Below are 21795 nucleotides of genomic sequence, written 5' to 3' on the forward strand. Positions count from 1 at the left end.
TACTCTTAAATTTCTTTACCTAAATTTATTTTTTTGATAGAATGAAGGGTAGGTCAACATTAAAAACTTAGATACCAAAGAAATGAAGAGGATGGCCTAGAGAAGAAACAGGTTTAGGAATATATATATATGTACATACATACAGAAATACCTAACTATTCAAGACCAAACCAAACCCGTTGCTGTCGAGTTGATTCCAACTCATAGCGACCTAACTTTAGGAATATCAGATTGCAGCATGGGAATCCTGAAATGATCAGAAGGGGATATTAGCATAGCTCCTTGTATTCCAAGATAACCAGTGAAGACAATGTGTGGGTAATACAAAAATTTCTGTTTTTGGAATGCCTTATATGCTTTTCAGGAGCCCTGGTGATACAGTGGTTAAGATCTCGGCTGCTAGCCAAAAGGATCACAGTTCGAATCCACCAGCTGCTCCTTGGAAACCCTGTGAGGCAGTTCTACTCTGTCCTATAGGGTCACTGAGAGTCGTTATCGACTCAACAGCAACAGGCTTTTTTTTAAAATACACTTTTCAATAGAATTTCCTTTTTAATTACAGGATTAAAAGGAACGTAAAGAGATATATCCAGAACCCTGATGTCAAGTAATATTATTCTTCTGGAAATGCTCTTTCCATAAATCGTTGCAGAAATGAACACTACCTGGCCTTACTTCGTGCCATCCCAGTACTTTAACAATCTTTGGTTTAAGAAGTTTTTGTTGTTACTATATTTAGGTTCTTTTGTTGTTGTTGGAATAGAGAACAATTGTAGTGAGCATCTTTTAAATTAAACATCTTTTATCTATTTGAGTACTAGGTCTTAGTCTAGTTTCTTGGTACCATATCCTTCAACCTTCTCAAAACCTATTTTCCATTCTTATAAATGCTTTTATTGTCATTCTCTGTACCTCATTAAGCTTAGCTTCATTTCGCAGAGAGTTGTAACATACAGAGAAAGATTAATTTAGTCTTCTCACTTTTACTTGCCTGTCTCCCTTCTGAGGGCAGTAGTCGTACACTTCTGAGTACGCTGCATCTAACCTCTTGTCTCATATGTAGAATATATTCAATAAACGTTTATTGAATGAATAAATGTATGTCTTCATTCTATTTATACACCTTGATAGCATGCTAGCTCTCATTTTTGTCAGGTAAGGCAGCCATTTAATCCTTTAGCAGAAAACTGAAGTTTAATTTAGTGACTTTCCTGTGGTCACAGAGCTCTAACTTTTTAGTGTAGGGATTCCAAATGAAGAGCTACCACTACATTTCCCCACCTTTTACCTCATGTCCCAACTCTTCAATACCCCAAATACATTCTGAACACTTTAACCACATGAAGTGTTTAAATAAAAAAGAAAACCTTTCCTTCACTTTTTGGCACTGGAATTGCTCTCTGCCTGCAATCTCTCTCATCTCTGTGCCTGGGCTTCTACACTGCAGCCAGAATCTGCTCTCTAAAATGCAAATGTGGATCCTGTTACTTCCTTAACTAAAAACCCTTTAATGGCTCCCCACTGTCTGCCAGATTAAGTTCAAACTCCTTGCTATGCGAAACAAGGTACTCAGATATCTGGGTCGCTAGAAGTCGGAATCGACTGGACAGCAATGGGTAGCTACTTCGACGGTCTTATCGTTCATCATATCGTCTTTTGCATTAACTTAGCTGCTGGTTTCAAACTTCTCACAATTCTCTGAACACAAAAGCCTGTTTCATTGATCTCTCAGCCTGGAGTTACCTCCCTCACCCCACCCAGACTCTAGGGCCACTTTTGCGAAGAAATCTTTCTTGGCCACCCCAGCAGGGAGAAATGATTGCTTCTTTTTGTGTGTGCCCACACCCTTAGAGGTTTATATCACAATGTCTGTACCGCTGTACTGCACCTATTTACAAGTATCCACAGCCTCACCCCCACGCCCCAACTATACTTCTTTATAGCCCAAAGTACTCACAGTTTCTGGCACGTAGTGATGCACTAAAAATGTTCAATGAGCGAACAGTGGGGGGAAGAAGTTCTTTGGTACACTACTAATTCTCCACTGGACATGCAAATGATGAGTTGTGAAGGTCAACAAGACATGAGTTGTGAGGAAGCTTGTCTTCAGACACAGCTTTGTTGGGAGGCAAGATATGCACACTAGTTAACATTAGGACATACAAAATCTGGATTAGTTGTGAAAATGGATTCTACAAACAACTATTTCAGAAACTTAAAGGCTGGGGATGTTTCTGCTGAGGACGACGGAACTGAAGAGGGTTTAACTGACTGCCTTCTAGGTACCAGGCATTTTTCACGAGTTAAAACATTTAATCTTTACAACAACGCTATGATGAGGATATTATCTCCATTTTGGAGACGATGAAACATGCTCCGAGTATTTAGGTTGCTCAACGTCACAACGACGGAACTGAAGAGGGTTTAACTGACTGCCTTCTAGGTACCAGGCATTTTTCACGAGTTAAAACATTTAATCTTTACAACAACGCTATGATGAGGATATTATCTCCATTTTGGAGACGATGAAACATGCTCCGAGTATTTAGGTTGCTCAACGTCACAAACTACCATGTGGCAGAACTATAATTTGAATTTAGGTCAGCTTCCTCCGAGGCCCTCTTAATTTCACTGAACGTCTTCCCTTTGCGGTTCAGTGCCACCACGGTCCAGAGTTACCTGCCCGAAGTACGTGCACCCTTTGACGCAGAAACTGCAAGAGCCGAAGAGGAGCCCATCCCTTCGCGCTCCGCCCCCTAGCTCTCAGTGCGCCGGCGCGTCCGGTAGCGCCCCTCCGGGCGGGGCTGGGGGGCGGGCCCGGAGGCGGGGCTGGGGGGCGGGTCCGGGGGCAGGGCCGCGTCGGTGCAGCCGCCCGAGGGGTAGCGGTGGCGGAGGCCGTGTCCAGGCTTCTTGGGGGGTTGCCGGCCGGACGGCCGGCTTGGGCACCGCGGCCGCGCTCGTGGAGGAGGTGGGCGGGCAGCCGAGGGGAGGGGAAGGAAAAGGGCGGGCGGGCGCGAGGCCGCGGCGGAGGAGGAACTTGTTGCTTTCGCGGCTGCGCGGTGCCGCTCCCTCCGCTCCAGTTCGCCCGGGCGGGCGCGGCAGCTGCGGCGGCGGCGGAGGCGGTGGCGGCGGCGGTGGTGGTGGCGGTGGCGGCGGCAGCGCGGTGCCGGGGCGATGCGGCGCTACCTGCGTCTCGTGGTGCTGTGTCTGGGCTGCGGATTCTGCTCGCTTCTCTATGCCTTCAGCCAGCTCGCCGTGTCACTGGAGGAAGGAGCGGGCGGCGGTGGCGGGAAGCCGCAGGCCGCAACGGCTTCCTGGCTCTCGGGCGGCGGACGCGGCGCCGCGAGATGGGCTGGCAGCGCCGGTCCCGGGGTGCGTCCGGGCCGGTCGGACAGGTACGGGCCGTTCACTGTCGTGGGGCCCGGGCGCGGGGCGCGAGACTCGGCCTGGCCCGGCTGCTCGCCGTCGGTCCCGCGCTTCCCGCCGCCGGGCCCTCTCCTCCTGTCCTTTGGTGCGGTCTCTGACCCCCTTTCGCGCATTTCCCTCCTCTCCTGGGGTGAGCCCGGTGCTGCTCCAGCTCAGAGCATCCCGTACTTCTCGTGTGTTTTCTGACCCCATTCCTTCTGCGTTCTTTAAAGCAGTTAGTTGTTAATTTCAAGTTTTAATAGTTGCTCTCCTTAGCCCTTTTTAGGATCCGTTGAAAATAAGAGGTGTCCTACAAAAGCCTTCCTGCTGTTGGGCTACTGGGAATTCCCTCTTGTCTCCATGGAGTTGAAGTTGAGATATTTAAAGAGGCTGGCGTCCCAGTTCAGCTTTTTTTTTTTTTCCTTCTCTTAAAAAGGCCGTCTAATTTTTGTGTCGACATTTAAATTTTTAATTATTAGTAGCGGTTAGTTAAGTCTGGACATGGCATTTATTTGGATTGTGATTTTTTCTTTAGAAAACAATCGATTTGTTCTGAAACTTCTAGCAAATTAAAAGAGAGCGATACTTAACATGCCCAAGTCGATTGTGAGATGGGACGAAGGTATCTTTCTTTACAAATCGATATTTAAAAAGCAGCATAATAAAAACTTAGGTAGATTTACACAAATCACTCCCAGAGTTGGAATCAACATGAAATTTAGATGGAAAGATAATATTTTTGGGGAATGCGCTTTGAATGCGTAACAAAATCTGGGCATTTGCACTGCCTTGAAAAACAGGCTCAGGCAACCTTGTCCTACAGGTACTTCTCTAGAGAAACTACCCAGGGTGCTCCCTACCAACAGGCACATATTACTTTGATATAGGAAAGCATCAGTGGGTAAGGAGAGTGCACCACGTTTGCATGCATCTGGGGGAGTTTGGGCAGAGAAACAACATGGAAAAGCTGGATTTTATTTTGACTTCACGATTTAATTAAGTTTAGGTGAGTGCCTAAGACATCAGTTCTAGGCAGTTTAACATTGTTCTGAGTTGGTGGTCTTTCCTACTGTGAAAAGGGAACGTTTGGGCAGAAGAACAGCATGGAAAAGCTGGATTGCCATGTTTTTACCCAGTGATTTGATTATGGAGCAGGCGAGTCCTAGTACATCAGGATCCTTCGTAAACGCAGAACTTTCTTCCAAAGCTAGGTTTGGCAGCCTTCAGTTATCTGTCATGGGAGAAGCTGAGATGGAAGACTTGAATGAGCTCATGAAAAAATGACACATGGAAGCTAAGCTGTTTATTGTGAAGCATTTAAAATTACAGAAAAATTATTTTTGTGTTGGGTAGAATTGTACAGAAGCAACATTTTAACTAAAACTGAGTGAAATTAAACTATTAACATCTAGTTTGATAGAATAACATTCATTTTTAGCACTTTGTCTCAGATTCTTATACTTTATTTTGTGACAGATTTTTATAAATTGTATTTGCGTGTCAAGTTGGCCAAAATTGTGTCACATTTAGAAAATAAGTACTTCGGTTTTAATATAGACCTATTACTGAAATCTTAGGTTTGATGTGTCAGAGTCGAGTCACTAAAAAACTAAGCATAGCTCTTCATTTTAAATGAGGCATACATCTAAGTTTAAAGTTTTATCCAGTCTTTGTAAAAATGTGAACTACGTTTCAGCATGTACCCATGTGTAAGGGAAAGTTGGGCAGAGGAACAGAGTGGAAAAGCTGAAAGGTTGTATTTTTACTTTATGATTTAATTAAGGTCAGGTGAGTGCCTAAGACGTCATCAGGACGTCATAAAAATAGAACTACTTCCAAAGCCGTTTTGGGAATTTTAGTTTAGGCATTATTTATACCATCTTTTTAGGTTTCTCAGAGTTACAGCAACTTTTTTTGGCTATCGTGGGATATGGAGTAGTTACCCTCAACCTCTTTCTATGCATTAAGTCTTTTGGCCAAGGCCCAGAGGGCATCAGTAATTGGACCAGGGTTAGAACTGTATATCCTTTGATTTTTCTACAAGTACTTTTTCTATAAAGCTGCTGTGATAAGTGTCTGGTCTTGCTAATATTTCAGCAGTGGATAATGGGGCCACGAAGCAAGCCAACATCTTCCTCTTTTTCTTAGAACTTGATTATCGTTGCATGCTTTTTTTCAAGCAGCCTTCCCTGAAAGATTAGAACTGTTACATCGTCTTTTATTTAAAACGTGGGATCTAGGGTTATACCCAGTATATTCCAGTGGTCAGATCTTAGAGAAAGTATCATTGCACAGAGTTCCATGACAACAGAATATTTGGAAAGGTCCTTCCATGGCCTTAACGTGAAAAAAAAAAAAAAAAAAAGATAAGACCTGTAAAATAATGACAGTTTTTCAGTGAAATGCGTTCTCAGTGCATCCTGTGTGAAACCATTATTTTAGTATTCAGAAAAGACAAAGATCTTAAAGTCACACAAGCCTGCATTCTCATACTGGCTCTGGTTGCTGTCAGACCTTGGCCAAATTGCATCACCTCTCTGCTTCAGTTTCCTCACCTGTAAAATATAACTGATACTTACCCTACCTTGTAATAGAGTTCTTAGTCGCCAGTGATTAAAATCCAATAAAACTAACTTAAGCAAAATGGACATTTATTGGCTTATAAAGGTCCCTGGAAGGAACAGAATTAAAGAACTGCAGACACCAGGGCAACTCCAGGGACCTCAAGGACTGGGGGAGTAGTTCTTGAATCCTCTTCAACTGCATATAGGTTTTGTTCATGGAGCCTTTCCACTCTGTGCAGTGTTTCTTTAATCTCAAATAGAAAATCCAGGGGAAAGGCTCTCCTTGGACTTGCTTGGATGACATGCTCATCTGTGGGCCAGTCAGTGTGAGGTGGGAAGGTGGACCTCTGCTTCCATGGCTCGGTGACACTTGCACATCCCTGTGGTAGACAGAATAACGTGATTGATGTTGGTGAGGAGTGGTGCCTCCAATGAGGGGCACTGCTGGGTACACAGTGTCTCTCACACATAGACTTTATGAAGCTATTCAATGTGGACAGATCGTATTACAACATTATTTGATATAAACCAGTCATTACCAGGCATCAGTACTTCTGCAGAAGGAGTTATATCACTGTGTAATTTTATACTTGAATTACACAAGGTGATTAAATTCTCACATTTCACATGAATTGTAACAGTGATTATCAAGATTTCATCCTGTTGGCGTCTGTACAGCTATATGATATTGGGGAGTCAAGAAACTACTAAACTTTTCGGTGATGCTATTTCTGGACCTGATGTGCCTCGTTGTGACACACTGTGGTAGTCACTTCACTCTCTTTTTCAGATTGGGTTAGGCCATTGAGTTATCGTTTCTGTTGGGTCTTGTAAACACTAATAGGATATACTGAGAATTTAAAGACTGGAAATCGTTGGAGTCACAGACTTCAGTTTTACCACTTATTGGCCGTTTAACCTTGAACGTATCTGCTCATTTGTTGAATGGAGATGAGAGTTTCTATGATACTGGGTTGTTTGAGAGAATTGAAATGAAATAGCATGTACAAATTATGTATTATGGTGCCTAGCTCAACAGAGCTTCAAAATTGTAGCTAATATGGTGATGGTTTTTTTTTTTTTTTTACTTTTTTTTTTTAATTAAATTTATTAAGCTTCAAGTGAACGTTTACAAATCCAATCAGTCTGTCACATAGAAGTTTGCATACATCTCACTCCCTACTCCCACTTGCTCTCCCCCTCTTGAGTCAGCCCTTTCAGTCTCTCCTTTCGTGACAATTTTGCCGGCTTCCCTCTCTCTCTATCCTCCCATCCCCCCTGCAGACAAGAGTTGCCAACACAATCTCAAGTGTCCACCTGATATAATTAGCTCACTCTTCATCAGCATCTCTCTCCCACCCGCTGACCAGTCCCTTTCATGTCTGATGAGTTTCTTCGGGGATGGTTCCTGTCCTGTGCCAACAGAAGGTCTGGGGACCATGGCCGCCGGGATTCCTCTAGTCTCAGTCAGACCATTAAGTTTGGTCTTTTTATGAGAATTTGGGGTCTGCATCCCACTGATCTCCTGCTCCCTCAGGGGTCCTTTGCTGTGCTCCCTGTCAGGGCAGTCATCTATTGTGGCCGGGCACCAACTAGTTCTTCTGGTCTCAGGATGATGTAGGTCTCTGGTTCATGTGGCCCTTTCTGTCTCTTGGGCTCTTAGTTGTCATGTGACCTTGGTGTTCTTCATTTTCCTTTGCTCCAGGTGGGTTGAGACCAATTGATGCATCTTAGATGGCTGCTTGTTAGCATTTAAGACCCCAGACGCCACATTTCAAAGTGGGATGCAGAGTGTTTTCATAATAGAATTATTTTGCCAATTGACTTAGAAGTCCCCGCAAACCATGTTCCCCAGACCCCCGCCCTTGCTCCACTGACCTTTGAAGCATTCATTTTATCCCGGAAACTTCTTTGCTTTTGGTCCAGACCAGTTGAGCTGACCTTCCATGTATTGAGTGTTGTCTTTCCCTTCACCTAAAGCAGTTCTTATCTACTGATTAATCAATAAAAAACCCTCTCCCACCCTCCCTCCCTCCCCCCCCCGTAACCACAAAAGTATGTGTTCTTCTCAGGTTTACTATTTCTCAAGATCTTATAATAGTGGTCTTATACAATATTTGTCCTTTTGCCTCTGACTAATTTCGCTCAGCATAATGCCTTCCAGGTTCCTCCATGTTATGAAATGTTTCACAGATTTGTCACTGTTCTTTATCGATGTGTAGTATTCCATTGTGTGAACATACCACAATTTATTTACCCATTCATCCGTTGATGGACACCTTGGTTGCTTCCAACTTTTTGCTATTGTAAACAGAGCTGCAATAAACATGGGTGTGCATATATCTGTTTGTGTGAAGGCTCTTGTATCTCTAGGGTATATTCCAAGGAGTGGGATTTCTGGGTTGTATGGTAGTTCTATTTCTAACTGTTTAAGATAACGCCAGATAGATTTCCAAAGTGGTTGTACCATTTTACATTCCCACCAGCAGTGTATAAGAGTTCCAGTCTCTCCGCAGCCTCTCCAACATTTATTATTTTGTGTTTTTTGGATTAATGCCAGCCTTGCTGGTGTGAGATGGAATCTCATCGTAGTTTTAATTTGCATTTCTCTAATGACTAATGATTGAGAGCATTTTCTCATGTATCTGTTGGCTGCCTGAATATCTTCTTTAGTGAAGTGTGTGTTCATATCCTTTGCCCACTTTTTGATTGGGTTGTTTGTCTTTTTGTGGTTGAGTTTTGACAGAATCATGTAGATTTTAGAGATCAGGCGCTGGTCGGAGATGTCATAGTTGAAAATTCTTTCCCAGTCTGTAGGTGGTCTTTTTACTCTTTTGGTGAAGTCTTTAGATGAGCATAGGTGTTTGATTTTTAGGAGCTCCCAGTTATCGGGTTTCTCTTCATCATTTTTGGTAATGTTTTGTATTTTGTTTATGCCTTGTATTAGGGCTCCTAGGGTTGTCCCAATTTTTTATTCCATGATCTTTATCGTTTTAGTCTTTATGTTTAGGTCTTTGATCCACTTGGAGTTAGTTTTTGTGCATGGTGTAAGGTATGGGTCCTGTTTCATTTTTTTACAAATGGATATCCAGTTATGCCAGCACCATTTGTTAAAAAGGCTATCTTTTCCCCAGTTAATTGACACTGGTCCTTTGTCAAATATCAGCTGCTCATACGTGGATGGATCTATGTCTGGGTTCTCAATTCTGTTCCACTGGTCTATGTGCCTGTTGTTGTACCAGTACCAGGCTGTTTTGACTACTGTGGCTGTATAATAGCTTCTGAAATCAGGTAGAGTGAGGCCTCCCACTTTCTTCTTCTTTTTCAGTAGTGCTTTGCTTATCCGGGGCTTCTTTCCCTTCCATATGAAATTGGTGATTTGGTTCTCTATCCCCTTAAAATATGACATTGGAATTTGGATCGGAAGTGCGTTAAATGTATAGATGGCTTTTGGTAGAATAGACATTTTTACTATGTTAAGTCTTCCTATCCATGAGCAAGGTATGTTTTTCCACTTAAGTATGTCCTTTTTAATTTCTTGTAGTAGAGCTTTGTAGTTTTCTTTGTATAGGTCTTTTACATTTTTGGTAAGATTTATTCCTAACTATTTTATCTTCTTGGGGGCTACTGTGAATGGTATTGATTTGGTGATTTCCTCTTCGATGTTCTTTTTGTTGATGTAGAGGAATCCAAGTGATTTTTGTATGTTTATTTTATAACCTGAGACTCTGCTAAACTCTTCTATTAGTTTCAGTAGTTTTCTGGAGGATTCCTTAGGGTTTTCTGTGTATATAATCATGTCATCTGCAAATAGTGATAACTTTACTTCCTCCTTGCCAATCCGGATACCTTTTATTTCTTTGTCTAGCCTAATTTCCCTGGCTAGGACTTCCAGCACAATGTTAAATAAGAGTGGTGATAAAGGGCACCCTTGTCTGGTGCCCGTTTTCAAGGGAAATGCTTTCAGGTTCTCTCCATTTAGAGTGATATTGGCTGTTGGCTTTGCATAGATGCCCTTTATTATGTTGAGGAATTTTCCTTCAATTCCTATTTTGGTAAGAGTTTTTATCATAAATGGGTGTTGGACTTTGTCAAATGCCTTTTCTGCATCAATTGATAATATCATGTGGTTTTTGTCTTTTTTTTTATTTATGTGATGGATTACATTAATGGTTTTTCTGATATTAAACCAGCCTTGCATACCTGGTATAAATCCCACTTGATCATGGTGAATTATTTTTTTGATGTGTTGTTGGATTCTATTGGCTAGAATTTTGTTGAGGATTTTTGCATCTGTGTTCATGAGGGATATAGGTCTATAATTTTCTTTTTTTGTAATGTCTTTACCTGGTTTTGGTATCAGGGAGATGGTGGCTTCATAGAATGAGTTAGGTAGTATTCCGTCATTTTCTATGCTTTGGAATACCTTCAGAAGTAGTGGTGTCAACTCTTCTCTGAAAGTTTGGTAGAACTCTGCAGTGAAGCCGTCTGGGCCAGGGCTTTTTTTTGTTGGGAGTTTTTTGATTACCGTTTCAATCTCTTTTTTTGTTATGGGTCTATTTAGTTGTTCTACTTCTGAATGTGTTAGTTTAGGTAGGTAGTGTTTTTCCAGGAATTCATCCATTTCTTCTAGGTTTTCAAATTTGTTAGAGTACAATTTTTCATAATAATCTGAAATGATTCTTTTAATTTCATTTGGTTCTGTTGTGATGTGGTCCTTCTCGTTTCTTATTCAGGTTATTTGTTTCCTTTCCTGTATTTCTTTAGTCAGTCTAGCCAATGGTTTATCAATTTTGTTAATTTTTTCAAAGAACCAGCTTTTGGCTTTGTTAATTCTTTCAATTGTTTTTCTGTTCTCTAATTCATTTAGTTCAGCTCTAATTTTTATTATTTGTTTTCTTCTGGTGCCTGATGGATTCTTTTGTTGCTCACTTTCTATTTGTTCAAGTTGTAGGGACAGTTCTCTGATTTTGGCTCTTTCTTCTTTTTGTATGTGTTCTTCAATATTTTTATCAGTGTGTTCCTTGGCATTTTCTGCAGTTTGCCTTATTTCATTTGTGATGTCTTGAAGCATTCTGTAAATTAGTTTTTTGTATTCTGTATCTGATAATTCCAGGATTGTATCTTCATTTGGGAAAGATTTTGATTCCTTTGTTTGGGGGGTTGGAGAAGCTGTCATGGTCTGCTTCTTTAAGTGGTTTAATATGGATTGTTGTCTCCGTGCCATCACTGGGAAACTAGTTTTTCCAGAAAATCCACTTAAAAAAAAATGCAGTCAGATCCCGATCAGAGTTCTCCCTCTGGCTCAGGCTATTCGGATGTTAATGAAGCCGCCTGGGGAGGGTGGGGGAGGGAACAGAGAGATAGGAGAGTAGCACCTCAGAATATAGCCAGAGTTGCTTGTCTTGCTTGGAATGACTATTATATCTGAGATTCCCGCGGGGCGCGTCGCCTATGTGTGCTGGCTGTGTGGAGATTGCCCCTGGGGGGTCTGGCCCGCTGGAGTCACGGTCAGATCCTCCGCTTCCAGCCCCACGCCCAGGGTCAAGGCTCCCCTGCTGGGACGGTGCACTCTTGACTCCAAAATCAGTCGATGCCTCCCGGGGACTTCTCCTACCGGCTGCTTGCCACGCCGCCCGCGCGAACCGGCTGGGCCCCCTCCCGGGGTTGGCTCAGCTCTCCGTGTTTATGCCGTACCTGCGTCCAGTCCAAATCCCGGCGGGACGGTTCCCCGGCTGGGACGCTGCTCTCCCCGTTCCAAGACCAGTCACTGCCTCCCGGGGACTTCTCCTACCGGCTGCGTCCCACGCCGCCCGCGGAACCGGCTGGTGCCCCTCCCGGGGTTAGTTCAGGGGGGTGGAGCAGCTCTCTGTGCTTGTGCCGTACCTAACTGGTACGCTGGCTCCAGGCTCTGAAAACAATCGCTGCTTCCCCGTATTAGTTCATTCTCCGTCTCTAAATCTGTGTTTGTTGTTCAGGGTTCGTAGATTGTTATGTATGTGATCGATTCACTTGTTTTTCCGTGTCTTTGTTGTAAGAGGTATCTGAGGTAGCATCTGCCTAGTCCGCCATCTTGGCTCCGCCTCCTGGTGTTGGTTTTGATAATGTAATTTTTTCATATATTTTTTAAAATTGTGCTTTAGGTGAAAGGCTACAGAGCAAATTAGTTTCTCATTAAACAATTAATACATGTATTGTTTTGTGACATTGGTTGCCAACCCTCTGATATGTCAACACTCTCCCTTTCTGTAGCTTGCGTTCCTCATTTCCATTTGTCCAACTTTCCTGTCCGCTTCTGCCTTCTCATCCTTGCCCTTTGACAGGTGTGCTTATTTATTATTTAGTCTCATATGCATGGCTGAGCTACGTGTATTATTGTTTGCTTTATGGGCCTGTGTAAACTTTGGCTTAAGGGTTAACCTCAGTAGTGACCTCAGTGCTGAGTTAAAAGGGTGTCCGGGTGCCATACCCTTGGGGTTTCTCCAGTCTCTGTCAGATCAGTAAGTCTGATACTTTTTTTTTTTTATTTTGTTCTATATTTTTCTCCAGCTCTGTCTGGGACTCTGTTGTGATTCCTGTCAGAGCAGTCAGTGGTGGTAGCTGGCTACCATCTAGTTGTGCTGGACTCAGCCTGGTGGAGGCTGTGGTAATTGTGGTCCGTTAGTCCTTTGGACTAATCTTTCCCTTGTGTCTTTGGTTTTCTTCTTTCTCCCTTGCTCCAGACAGGGTGGGACCAGCGGAGTATGTTACATGGCCACTTGTAAGCTTTTAACCCCAGATGCTTCTCACCAGAGTAGGACATGGAACATTTTCTTTACAACCTACTCTATGCCATTTGAGCTAGATGTCCCCTGAGGCTGTGGTCCCCAGCTCTCAGCCCAGTAATTCAGTCCCTCAGGGAATTTGGATGTGTTTATGAAGCTGCTCTGATTCTGCCTTGGTCAGTTGTGTTGACTTCCCCAGTATTGTGTACTGGCTAACCCTTCATGATAAAGTAAAGTGATTGGTTTTCCATTTCTAACTGGGAATAATTGCCATCCTCGTGTCCCAGTCCAAACCTGCTAAATCAGAATGCCTGGCGCGAAGACCACGAATCTGTATTTTAGGTTAAGTATCCCAGGTCGTGTTATAAAACCAAAGGCTGAGAACTGTTGATTTAGCTGAGAGTGGTTTGATTGCTATTTTTGCACTACTATTTTATTTTTAGTGGAAAGGTTTTTTTTTCTTCCTTTTCCTTGCAGTTATTTGTGAAGAAGAGGAGAAGTGTTCGAACAATGAACAGTGAAGAAAGTTGAATTACTAAAGTCAACCTTAATCTGTCTTGCTTCATTAAATGCGTAGATAAACCCACTGCCGTTGAGTCGATTCCGACTCATAGCGACTCTATAAGACAGAGTAGAACTGCACCATGGAGTTTCCAAGGAGTGCCTGGCGGAGAGAGAGCTTATGTAAAACTGGCACTCTGCACCTTGTATTTTAGTTCTTGAAGATAATGGCAGTACTTGCTTTAAATAGTTGTAACAAATCTGACACACAATATTTAATGAATGCTAGTTTTAGAAAAAAAAAAATTTTTTTTAATTTTTTAAGTTTTAGTAGTTATCTTAGAGGTCAGGCTGCTAACCAAAAGGTCCGTAGTTTGAATCCACTAGTCACTCCTTGGAAATTCTGTGGGTGGGACAGTTCTATTCTGTCCTGTGGGGCTGCCATGAGTTGGAATCAAGTCCACGGCAGTGGGTTTTGGTTAGTAGTTATTTTAATTAATTAAAGTAATGTCTTTCTGTGCTTTTTTTGGGGGGAGGGAGCAGTTATTTGGCTAATGAAAAAATAATAGTTTTGGTTTAGAAATCCTGTTTTAAAACATTAAAATTATTATCTATATGTTGTTGCAGATACTTAACCCCACATGTTGACTTACATTTTGTTCGTATTATATATGCCATATATATTCAGATTGGCATTTTTTTCCTTTATGGATTTTGCCTTTGTTGTGCATAGAGAAAACTTCCTACTAGAGCTTTCTTTCTCCTTTTTTTTAACGTTTAAATCTTTAATCTAGTTTGGTTTTTGGTGTATAGTGTAATGCTAACTTTTTTTTTCTAAGTGATTAGATAATTGTTTCAGTGCCATTTGTGTATAAGTAGTCCTTTTCCCACTTCCTGAGTACTCATTAAATTTGAAATTTCAGAAGAAAAAGTGACTTAGAGTTGGAAATAAATCTAAGTTGTCCAGAGACAGGCACTGATCTTCAAATACTGGTGATTTTGGAAATATATCATGGAAATGGTTTCTTTTAACGTGTCTGTAAGCATCTTTGTTTCTCTTACACAGCCGCAGCACAGGTATCTGTCTTGAAGTTACAGCGTAGGCTTGCCTTACTTCCTTCAGACTTTCCCGTTGTTCTGCTGGATATGCCTAGACTTATCCCTGACTCTCTTAAGGTGTACATGGTTTTCACTGAAGCCTTATGACTATCATGAACATTTTGAAAAAAATTCTGTTGCCATTTAATTTAAAAGTATAAAAGGCCTTCTGTTACAGAATTTAAGTAAACTTCAAATTTGAAAACTATTACTGTGGTTAGTGTTGTTTAATGCTGTCATTAGCCCAGAGCATGAAATGTTTCCATTTTTACAACACAATGCAAGTACTGAAATTATTAGGAATGCTTATTTTTGAACAGTTCCTTTCTTTTTAACTTTATATTTTGAAATAAACGTAGATTGACAGAAAGTGGTAGAGACGTCCATGTATCCTTCACTCAGCTTGCCCCAATGGTAACATCTTACAATGCAGTATCACTATATCTAGAATGTATATACACACATACATATATATGTATGTATATTTATACGTATATACGTGTATATGTCACTGTGTACGTGAATCACTACAGTGACGTATAATCCACAGACCTTATTCAGATTTCACCAGTTTTACATGCACTTGTGTGTGCGCATATAGTTCTATGCACTTTCATCGCAGATGTACGTTCGTACATCCTCCCATTCCCAAGATACAGAGCTGTTGCATCACTACAAAGATTCCTCGTGCTACCTCTTGATCGGTTTGCTTTTAGACAAGCCATCTAGAGCTAGAAGCATTAGCCATATGGAATTTGAGGGTGATCCATAGTAAAGTTTTATTTCAATTTGACCAACAGTGAGTTTATAGACCTTTGACAGCCTCTAGTTTTGTGGGTTGAGTTTAAGGTTGGAAGGAGTTTGTAATCATTTTATTTATGACTGGAAGATGTACACAGTGATGTGTCTACATCAGAGGAGCGTCTTAAATATGGGTATCTATAGCTGTGACCTGTAGAAATTGGCCATATCTGGGTTTGTGGCCGATAGGTGGGCTGCTTCCCCCCCCCGCCCACCTGGCAACACACCGTAATCAGGAGATTGTACAGCTAGTGCTGTTGAAGGGTGCTGGGCCTGCTGCTCTTTGGTTGCTGAAGCATGTGGCTTCCTAGGGAAGCCCTGTGCTCTGGGTGATAAGGCAGCCGCTCAGGCCATCAGGGCTCCAGGGGAGACAGAGCTCCATCAGGACAGTATGTAGTCAGTGGACTACTCTGTGGCCAAGCCACTGCAGCTCTGCCAGGAGCCTGAGTTTCCTTTAGTCTCTGGTGGCTAGAACATTCTGGATTTTGCCAGCACACTCCAGTGCAGTTTCTAGGGCAGGGCTGTCCCAAAAATGTCCCCTTGGGCTGACCAGAATCCACAAAGGCCTGTCAGTCATCTGGTTGGAGAGAATAGACCTGTCTGCCAGGATTCTGGGAGCCTAATGAGGAAGGGCGTGAGGGTCTTGGCCTTTATTTAGTATATAACCTCTCATGAAATGTACCTATTTTCAGTATGACATGTAGGCTAGAGTCCTGGTATTTTTTATCCTCTTCGGAGAATAAACCTCTAGACTTCTGCCAGAAAATGGAGATTGGTGGAGAAAATCTGGGGCTTTAACTATTTCTTTAACAGATTGCTATTTCTTCTGTTTCCAGATCCATCTTTTTTCTCATTAATTATTACAATGGCCGACACACCCCTGGGGGGGCGGTGGGCAGGTAGAGAACTGCAGGTGAAATATGCTTGCTTCTTGATTTCTTCCAATCCCAATTTAGGATTCAACTTTTTTTTTTTTTCCCTGTAATAATCTATTTTATTTTTATATGCAGTAGAACATACAGCAATTCAATAATTTCTACATGTACAATTCAGTGACATTGATTATATCCAAATTGTGCAAACATTCTCACCCTCCTTTTCCAAATTCCGCCCCCATTAATATTGACTCATTGCTCCCTAAGTTTCTGTCTAATCTTCCGAGTTGTTGGTGTCAGTTTGATCCCATGTAGACAGTTCTTTAAAAGATCACCATGTTCATGGTAAACATTCTGTACTAATTATGTATTGTTTAGTTTAAAGAAGTCTTCAGGGAATACTTTTGGTTTAAGATTTAAGGTTTAAAGATTGTTTCAGGCAATTGCTTTTGGGGTTCATGCAGCCTTTACGGCTCTAGAAAGTCTGGATTCCATGATATTTTGAAATTCTGTTTCACATTTTCACCCTTTTTGATCAGGATTCTTACATAAAATCTTTGAACAAAAATGTTCAGTAATGGTAGCCAGCCACCATCCAGTTCTTCTGGTCTCATGGCAAAGAAGGCAGTTGTTCATGGAGGCAGGTAGCCATGCATTCTGTTTTCTCCTTTTATTCCTGACTGTCCTTCTTCATCTTTTGCTCCGCCCTTGGAGAGTCTTGATTAATTGGACCTGGGATAGAATCCTTTATATTTTCAACATGTAACCCAAGAACTACTAAGGTTTGAAAAAGAATATGTAACTGATGTATTTTGTAACTTGAAGTGCAAATTGAGGATTAAGTAGTATAGTTACAGAAAAATAATTTCAAGTAATCATTTTTATAGAAAAATTGGGTTAGAAAGGGAGTCATTTTCTTTGAGATTTCCATTTTCTGTTTCCATTTTGCACTGTTGTAAGGTTTGATGGGGAAGATGGAACAACCAAGGTAGTTACTGTCTTCCTGGGACAAAGGTGCACTTTAGGTGTTGATTGTAAATAGGTTACGGATTTGTTGAAATAAGCTGTGATAATGTGTGTATCTGTAAATTGGTGATAATAACTATCTTAACGGGTCAGTTGTGAGGCTTAAATATATGTAAAAGCGCTTGAATCTGAAAAGAACTATGCAGGTGTTTATTATCACTGCCACTGAGTCTGGTCCTTGATATGAAATGCAAAACTTAAAAATACACAAGTATGCTGATAAAAGTACAAACATTAATTTCCTGATCAAATCCTGAATTTTACTGGTATGCACACGTTTTCTTTTTTTCTTCTAACTAATCAAACGTTTAAATTGATATGTTACTTTTTATGCTATGCCAGAGAGTGGTGTCGGTTTAAAGGAAAAGCAAATTAAAATGTAAATTTTCTGTTAATTTTAAAATTCCAACTGTGTAATTGTTCATACACTAGGATTCAGAATTATCACTTAGGCAGTATTTTTAAAAATCACCAGCACTTAACTCTGTCGTCAGAGATTCTGATTTAATAGGCCTGGTGGGGGCTTTCAGTTGATTTACCTTGTGCAGCGAGGGTCAAAAACCCCTGCCTTAGGTGGCTGGTATTTGTGAGAGGTATGTTCAGAGATCTTTGCAAATTTGGGATTTCATGATACACAATAAACCTTTCCCTATAAAAACAGTAGCTTACACTTGAACCCGTAGTGAGAGAAAACAGTTACATAGTGATGGGACATGAGATGGCCTGGTGTAGTGACTTACACTGACTTCATACCCAGATCTCCATTGTGGTGAATTTTTGAAAAGATGCCCTGGTGGTGCAGTGGTTAAAGTGCTTAGCTGCCAACCAAAAGGTTGGTGGTTCAAACCCATCGGCTACTCCTTGAGAGAAAGCTGTGGCAGTCTGCTTCCATGAAGATTACGGCCTTGGCAGCCTATGGGGCAGTTCTGCTCTGCAGGGTTGCTGCGAGTCGGAATTGACTTGACTGCAATGGATTTTTTTTTTTTTTTTTTTGGCGGGGGGAGTAACAGTGAGAAAAAAAGCTTTCTGTAACGTGAGGCATTTGTTTTAGCTACAACTTGAGATCTAAGAAGAAAGACCACATTTAGATATAAGAAAAAAAAAATCTTCCATTTTACCTAGTGTAATATAATGAACCTGAGATACTGCAGGTAATGAAACTGAGTCGTGAACATTAGCATGATTTCTGATTTTTCAATTTAAAACCCTGCACAAGTAGCTTGGATTGAGGGATTCATTTAAAAGCGTTCGAAGGTGGTCCTCTCTTCCCTTTCCACCAAGCATTTGTGACATTTTGATTTTGCTTCAGGATAGGGTTTTGTTTGGCTGAAATGGATTTCATTTAGGGGAACATGCTTGACCCATAAAGGAAGAGGTCAGTTAATGGGGAAAATCTTAGAAGTATGTCCATTTTGTTTACTATATCAGGAGAGTTCCTGGCTAGGAAACTGTTTTCCAATCTGTAGTATATTCTAAAGGTTTTAAAGTCCCATTTAAAATAATGGTGCCTGAAAAAAAAAAAGTAGAGGAGAAATCTTATTTTCAAAAATCTTCAAGTTACCCTGGCAGCCTGGATTTATAGATTCGTTGCTCTAAAATAGAACAGTAAGTTACATTATTGAGTAAATTCCTTGTTAGTTCTAATCTGAGATACTTACATAGGACTCTTATTTCTGTCTTACTCTGTTAGGTGTAAAGATTTCTCACTGTGTTACTGGAATCCCTATTGGATGCTGCCCTCTGATGTTTGTGGAATGAACTGCTTTTGGGAAGCGGCTTTTAGGTAGGCACTTAATATTTAATTGGTAGGTCAGCGTAGGTAAGATTAGCTAAAAAAAGCTAGTAGATCATAAAACCTTGTATCTTCCCCTATCATTTATTTTTATCGTACAAGTAAATAATTCATTTTCTGATTGAATTTTCAATTCCCTCTCACCATTTTGTAGTTATTGCTAATTTTAGTACATACGTATATAAAATGCTCTAAATTTTCTCAGATTTTATTAAGGTAAACCATTGTTCATAGAATTCATGTTCTAATTTGAAGGAGCAAGTGATAAAGATAGACATCCACTGACATTAACAGACATATGGCATTTATCCAGTTGAAAACTATACTGAAAAAATATTTTATAGGTCGATGGGTTCAACTGGGGAAGGATTAAATTGATTATTAGAAGAAAGATTGAATTTTGGGGAATGGGAGGAGGAAGAAAAGTGTTTAATGCGGTTTGGGTGATTGCCGTTTTAGCAGGAACAGATGATATGACAGTGTTCATTAACCTCTTGGAAGCCCTAGTGGCACAGTGGTTAAGTGCTCGACTGCTAAACAAAAGGTCGGCAGTTCCAACCCACCAGCCCCTCCAAGGGAGGAAGATATGACAGTCTGCATCTGTAAAGAATACAGCCTTATAGGGCAATTCTGCTGTGTCCTGTAGGGTCGCTATGAGTTGAAATCCACTCAACGGCAACAGGTTTGGTGGTATTGACCTTTTAAGCTACTGCTCTGGATAATAGAGGTATTGGATCGGCTGATATCTCAGGTTCCTTTCTGCTGTAACCTTCAATGAAAGAAAACAAGTGTTGATAGGAATAGGATAAGGCAGTGGTTTTCTTAGACTCACTTCGTGAGACAATGGCAGGGGAAGTAAGACAGTAGCCCTGAAATGCCCTCCCAAAGAATAAAATGTCTTTAAGAGTCACCTGTTTTTACTGGATCTTTATGATTCATTTAAATTTTAATTCTTCTCATTCCATTTGCCAGGCAGTATGGTAGGTGCTGAGAACTTCTGTGAATGCAACTTCCAGACTCCTGAACTCCTTCTGGAGCTTGCATTCTCATGGGAGCTTCAGACCAGTAAACCTGAGATTACAGTAGTGGGTGGTGAGTTCTAGCTCTGATGCTGGGAGAAACACCAGCTGGGAGTCATTTTAAAGCATCAGGGCGGCTTCCTGAAGGGAGTGATGTCTGAGCTGTGACTGCATGATGAATAGAAAGTTAGCCAGACTGAAGGACAGGAGGTGACACGTTCCCTGGGAAGAACTGCAGTATGTGCTAAAGCTCCAAGGAGAAGACGATAGGGAGTTGGAGAGACTGTAAGGCCTTACGAGTGGAGCACAACATGGAAGGTGGACAGTGGACAGTGGGGCTGCAGAGTGCCTTTTTTTTTTTTTTTTTTAGACCTTGTCAAAGAGCGTAGGCTTCACTTAGCATTCAGGGATTTTAAGCAGGAAAGTGACGTGATAAGATCTGCATTTTAGGGAGTTTGATCTGACTCGGTTTGGAAACTGAATTGAGAAGGAAGGTCAGGGTGGGATTATTAGATGAAAACAGTGAGGGGGTTTTACCTTAAGGTAACAATAGGGCTCATGTTACATGCATGTTTATTTTAATATAAAAACTTCTATGTTACATGCACATTTAATATAAAAACTTCTAAGGTTACCACCAGCTCTGGACATAGGTTACATAGCATAAACTTGGCTTTCAGAAGCCCAGCCCAGTGTTGGTAGGGGTCTTTCTTAGAGAAAAGGAGTGTGGGCCGTTGACACACCCCCAGTGGTGATGGCTGCATTCATCAAAGGTATATATGTGAAATATAACATGTATTTTAAGTCTTGCATTCCCAGTACATTGTGCATCCCATGAAGAACTGGAAGGGAACAGTTTAAATCAAATATTTTAATTATATCCCATTGCTATGCAAAAATTTGGGTGATTGCAATTTTAGCATCATCGGTCCGAGTCAGATTTTAAACTTTTAGAAACTGTTTAAACATAATCTTACCTTTCATTTTTATAATTTTGAAGAATTGGAGCTTCGTATTCTTCATTTTTATGAAACATTGTTAATGAGTAGAGTATTGGCAAGCACCACTTTGGCATCTCCAGTCTTGTGACATAAATCTACTCACTGTGGAAGCTGGGTAAGCTTGAAAATTTCTGAATACGCTGATTTATACAGCCCAGGCCTTTTGTAAGTTACAGCATGAGTAATCGTCATCATCTTACCTCCTCTCAGCTCCAAGAGTACCCCCCCGCAGGAAAGTTGACCTAGTTGGAATCCTGGAGCCTCTGTTTACCAGTTCCTTTTGTTTTAGCTTCTCTGCATTTTTATTTTCCTAATACAACCCAAGTATTCCCTGGGAAGAATTACATGTGGATTCACTATGTTGTAAGCCCTTGTGCTTGTTACTGTCCAAAATATTGTATAGTCTATATCATATGATTACATAAAAAGTACTGGTCACTTTGCTATATGTATCATTATGTAAAATTTCTTAAACTCAGTTTTTTAGTTAGAACTAAGGAACCCTCTCGTTTAATCACCCTGTTCCAAAATGGACACCAGCCAGATGCCACCTAGATGTGTTGCTATCTGTATATGACCTGAATAACAGATGTGCAGTGACCAATCACCGACAGGACTCTGATCGTGATAAGCATCTGTTACTTAAGTGATCTGTGGACTGAAGCACTGGCAGTGAAGTTTATACTTTACCCAATTACTCAAAGCTAATAAACCATGGTAAAGGAAAACTGAACCGTGTGGCTGGAGAACTGGTATTACCTAACTAAATCGTGGTAACTGAAATCTGGGCATCTCAGAGCCGAGCAATATGACACTACCTGTATATAAAAATAATTATACTTCTAGTATCAGCAACAGAGAGGTAGAAAATAAAATGTCAGTTAACATAAAAAAAATCAGGACTTAAAAACAAACCTAACAAAATATATGCAAGACCTTCATGTGGAAA

The 21795-nt window shown here is 41.1% G+C and overlaps 1 protein-coding gene across 3 annotated transcripts in view; it reads left to right on the plus strand.

The window, feature by feature from the left end:
- The first annotated feature begins 3150 nt into the window (after positions 1-3150).
- GXYLT1 (glucoside xylosyltransferase 1) overlaps positions 3151-21795 on the plus strand; it is a 64227-nt gene continuing 45582 nt past the window's right edge. For 2 of the 3 annotated variants that reach the window (XM_064284375.1, XM_064284377.1), the window contains exons 1-2: positions 3151-3395; positions 18725-18817. In XM_064284375.1, coding sequence (XP_064140445.1) covers positions 3175-3395; positions 18725-18817 — 314 coding nt within the window. In that variant the 5' untranslated portion in view covers positions 3151-3174. The remainder of the gene's footprint in view (positions 3396-18724; positions 18818-21795) is intronic. The other variant, XM_064284376.1, reaches the window with a different exon arrangement.

Source organism: Loxodonta africana, chromosome 4 (genome assembly GCF_030014295.1).
Source record: "Loxodonta africana isolate mLoxAfr1 chromosome 4, mLoxAfr1.hap2, whole genome shotgun sequence".
NCBI classification, from domain to species: Eukaryota; Metazoa; Chordata; class Mammalia; order Proboscidea; family Elephantidae; genus Loxodonta; species Loxodonta africana.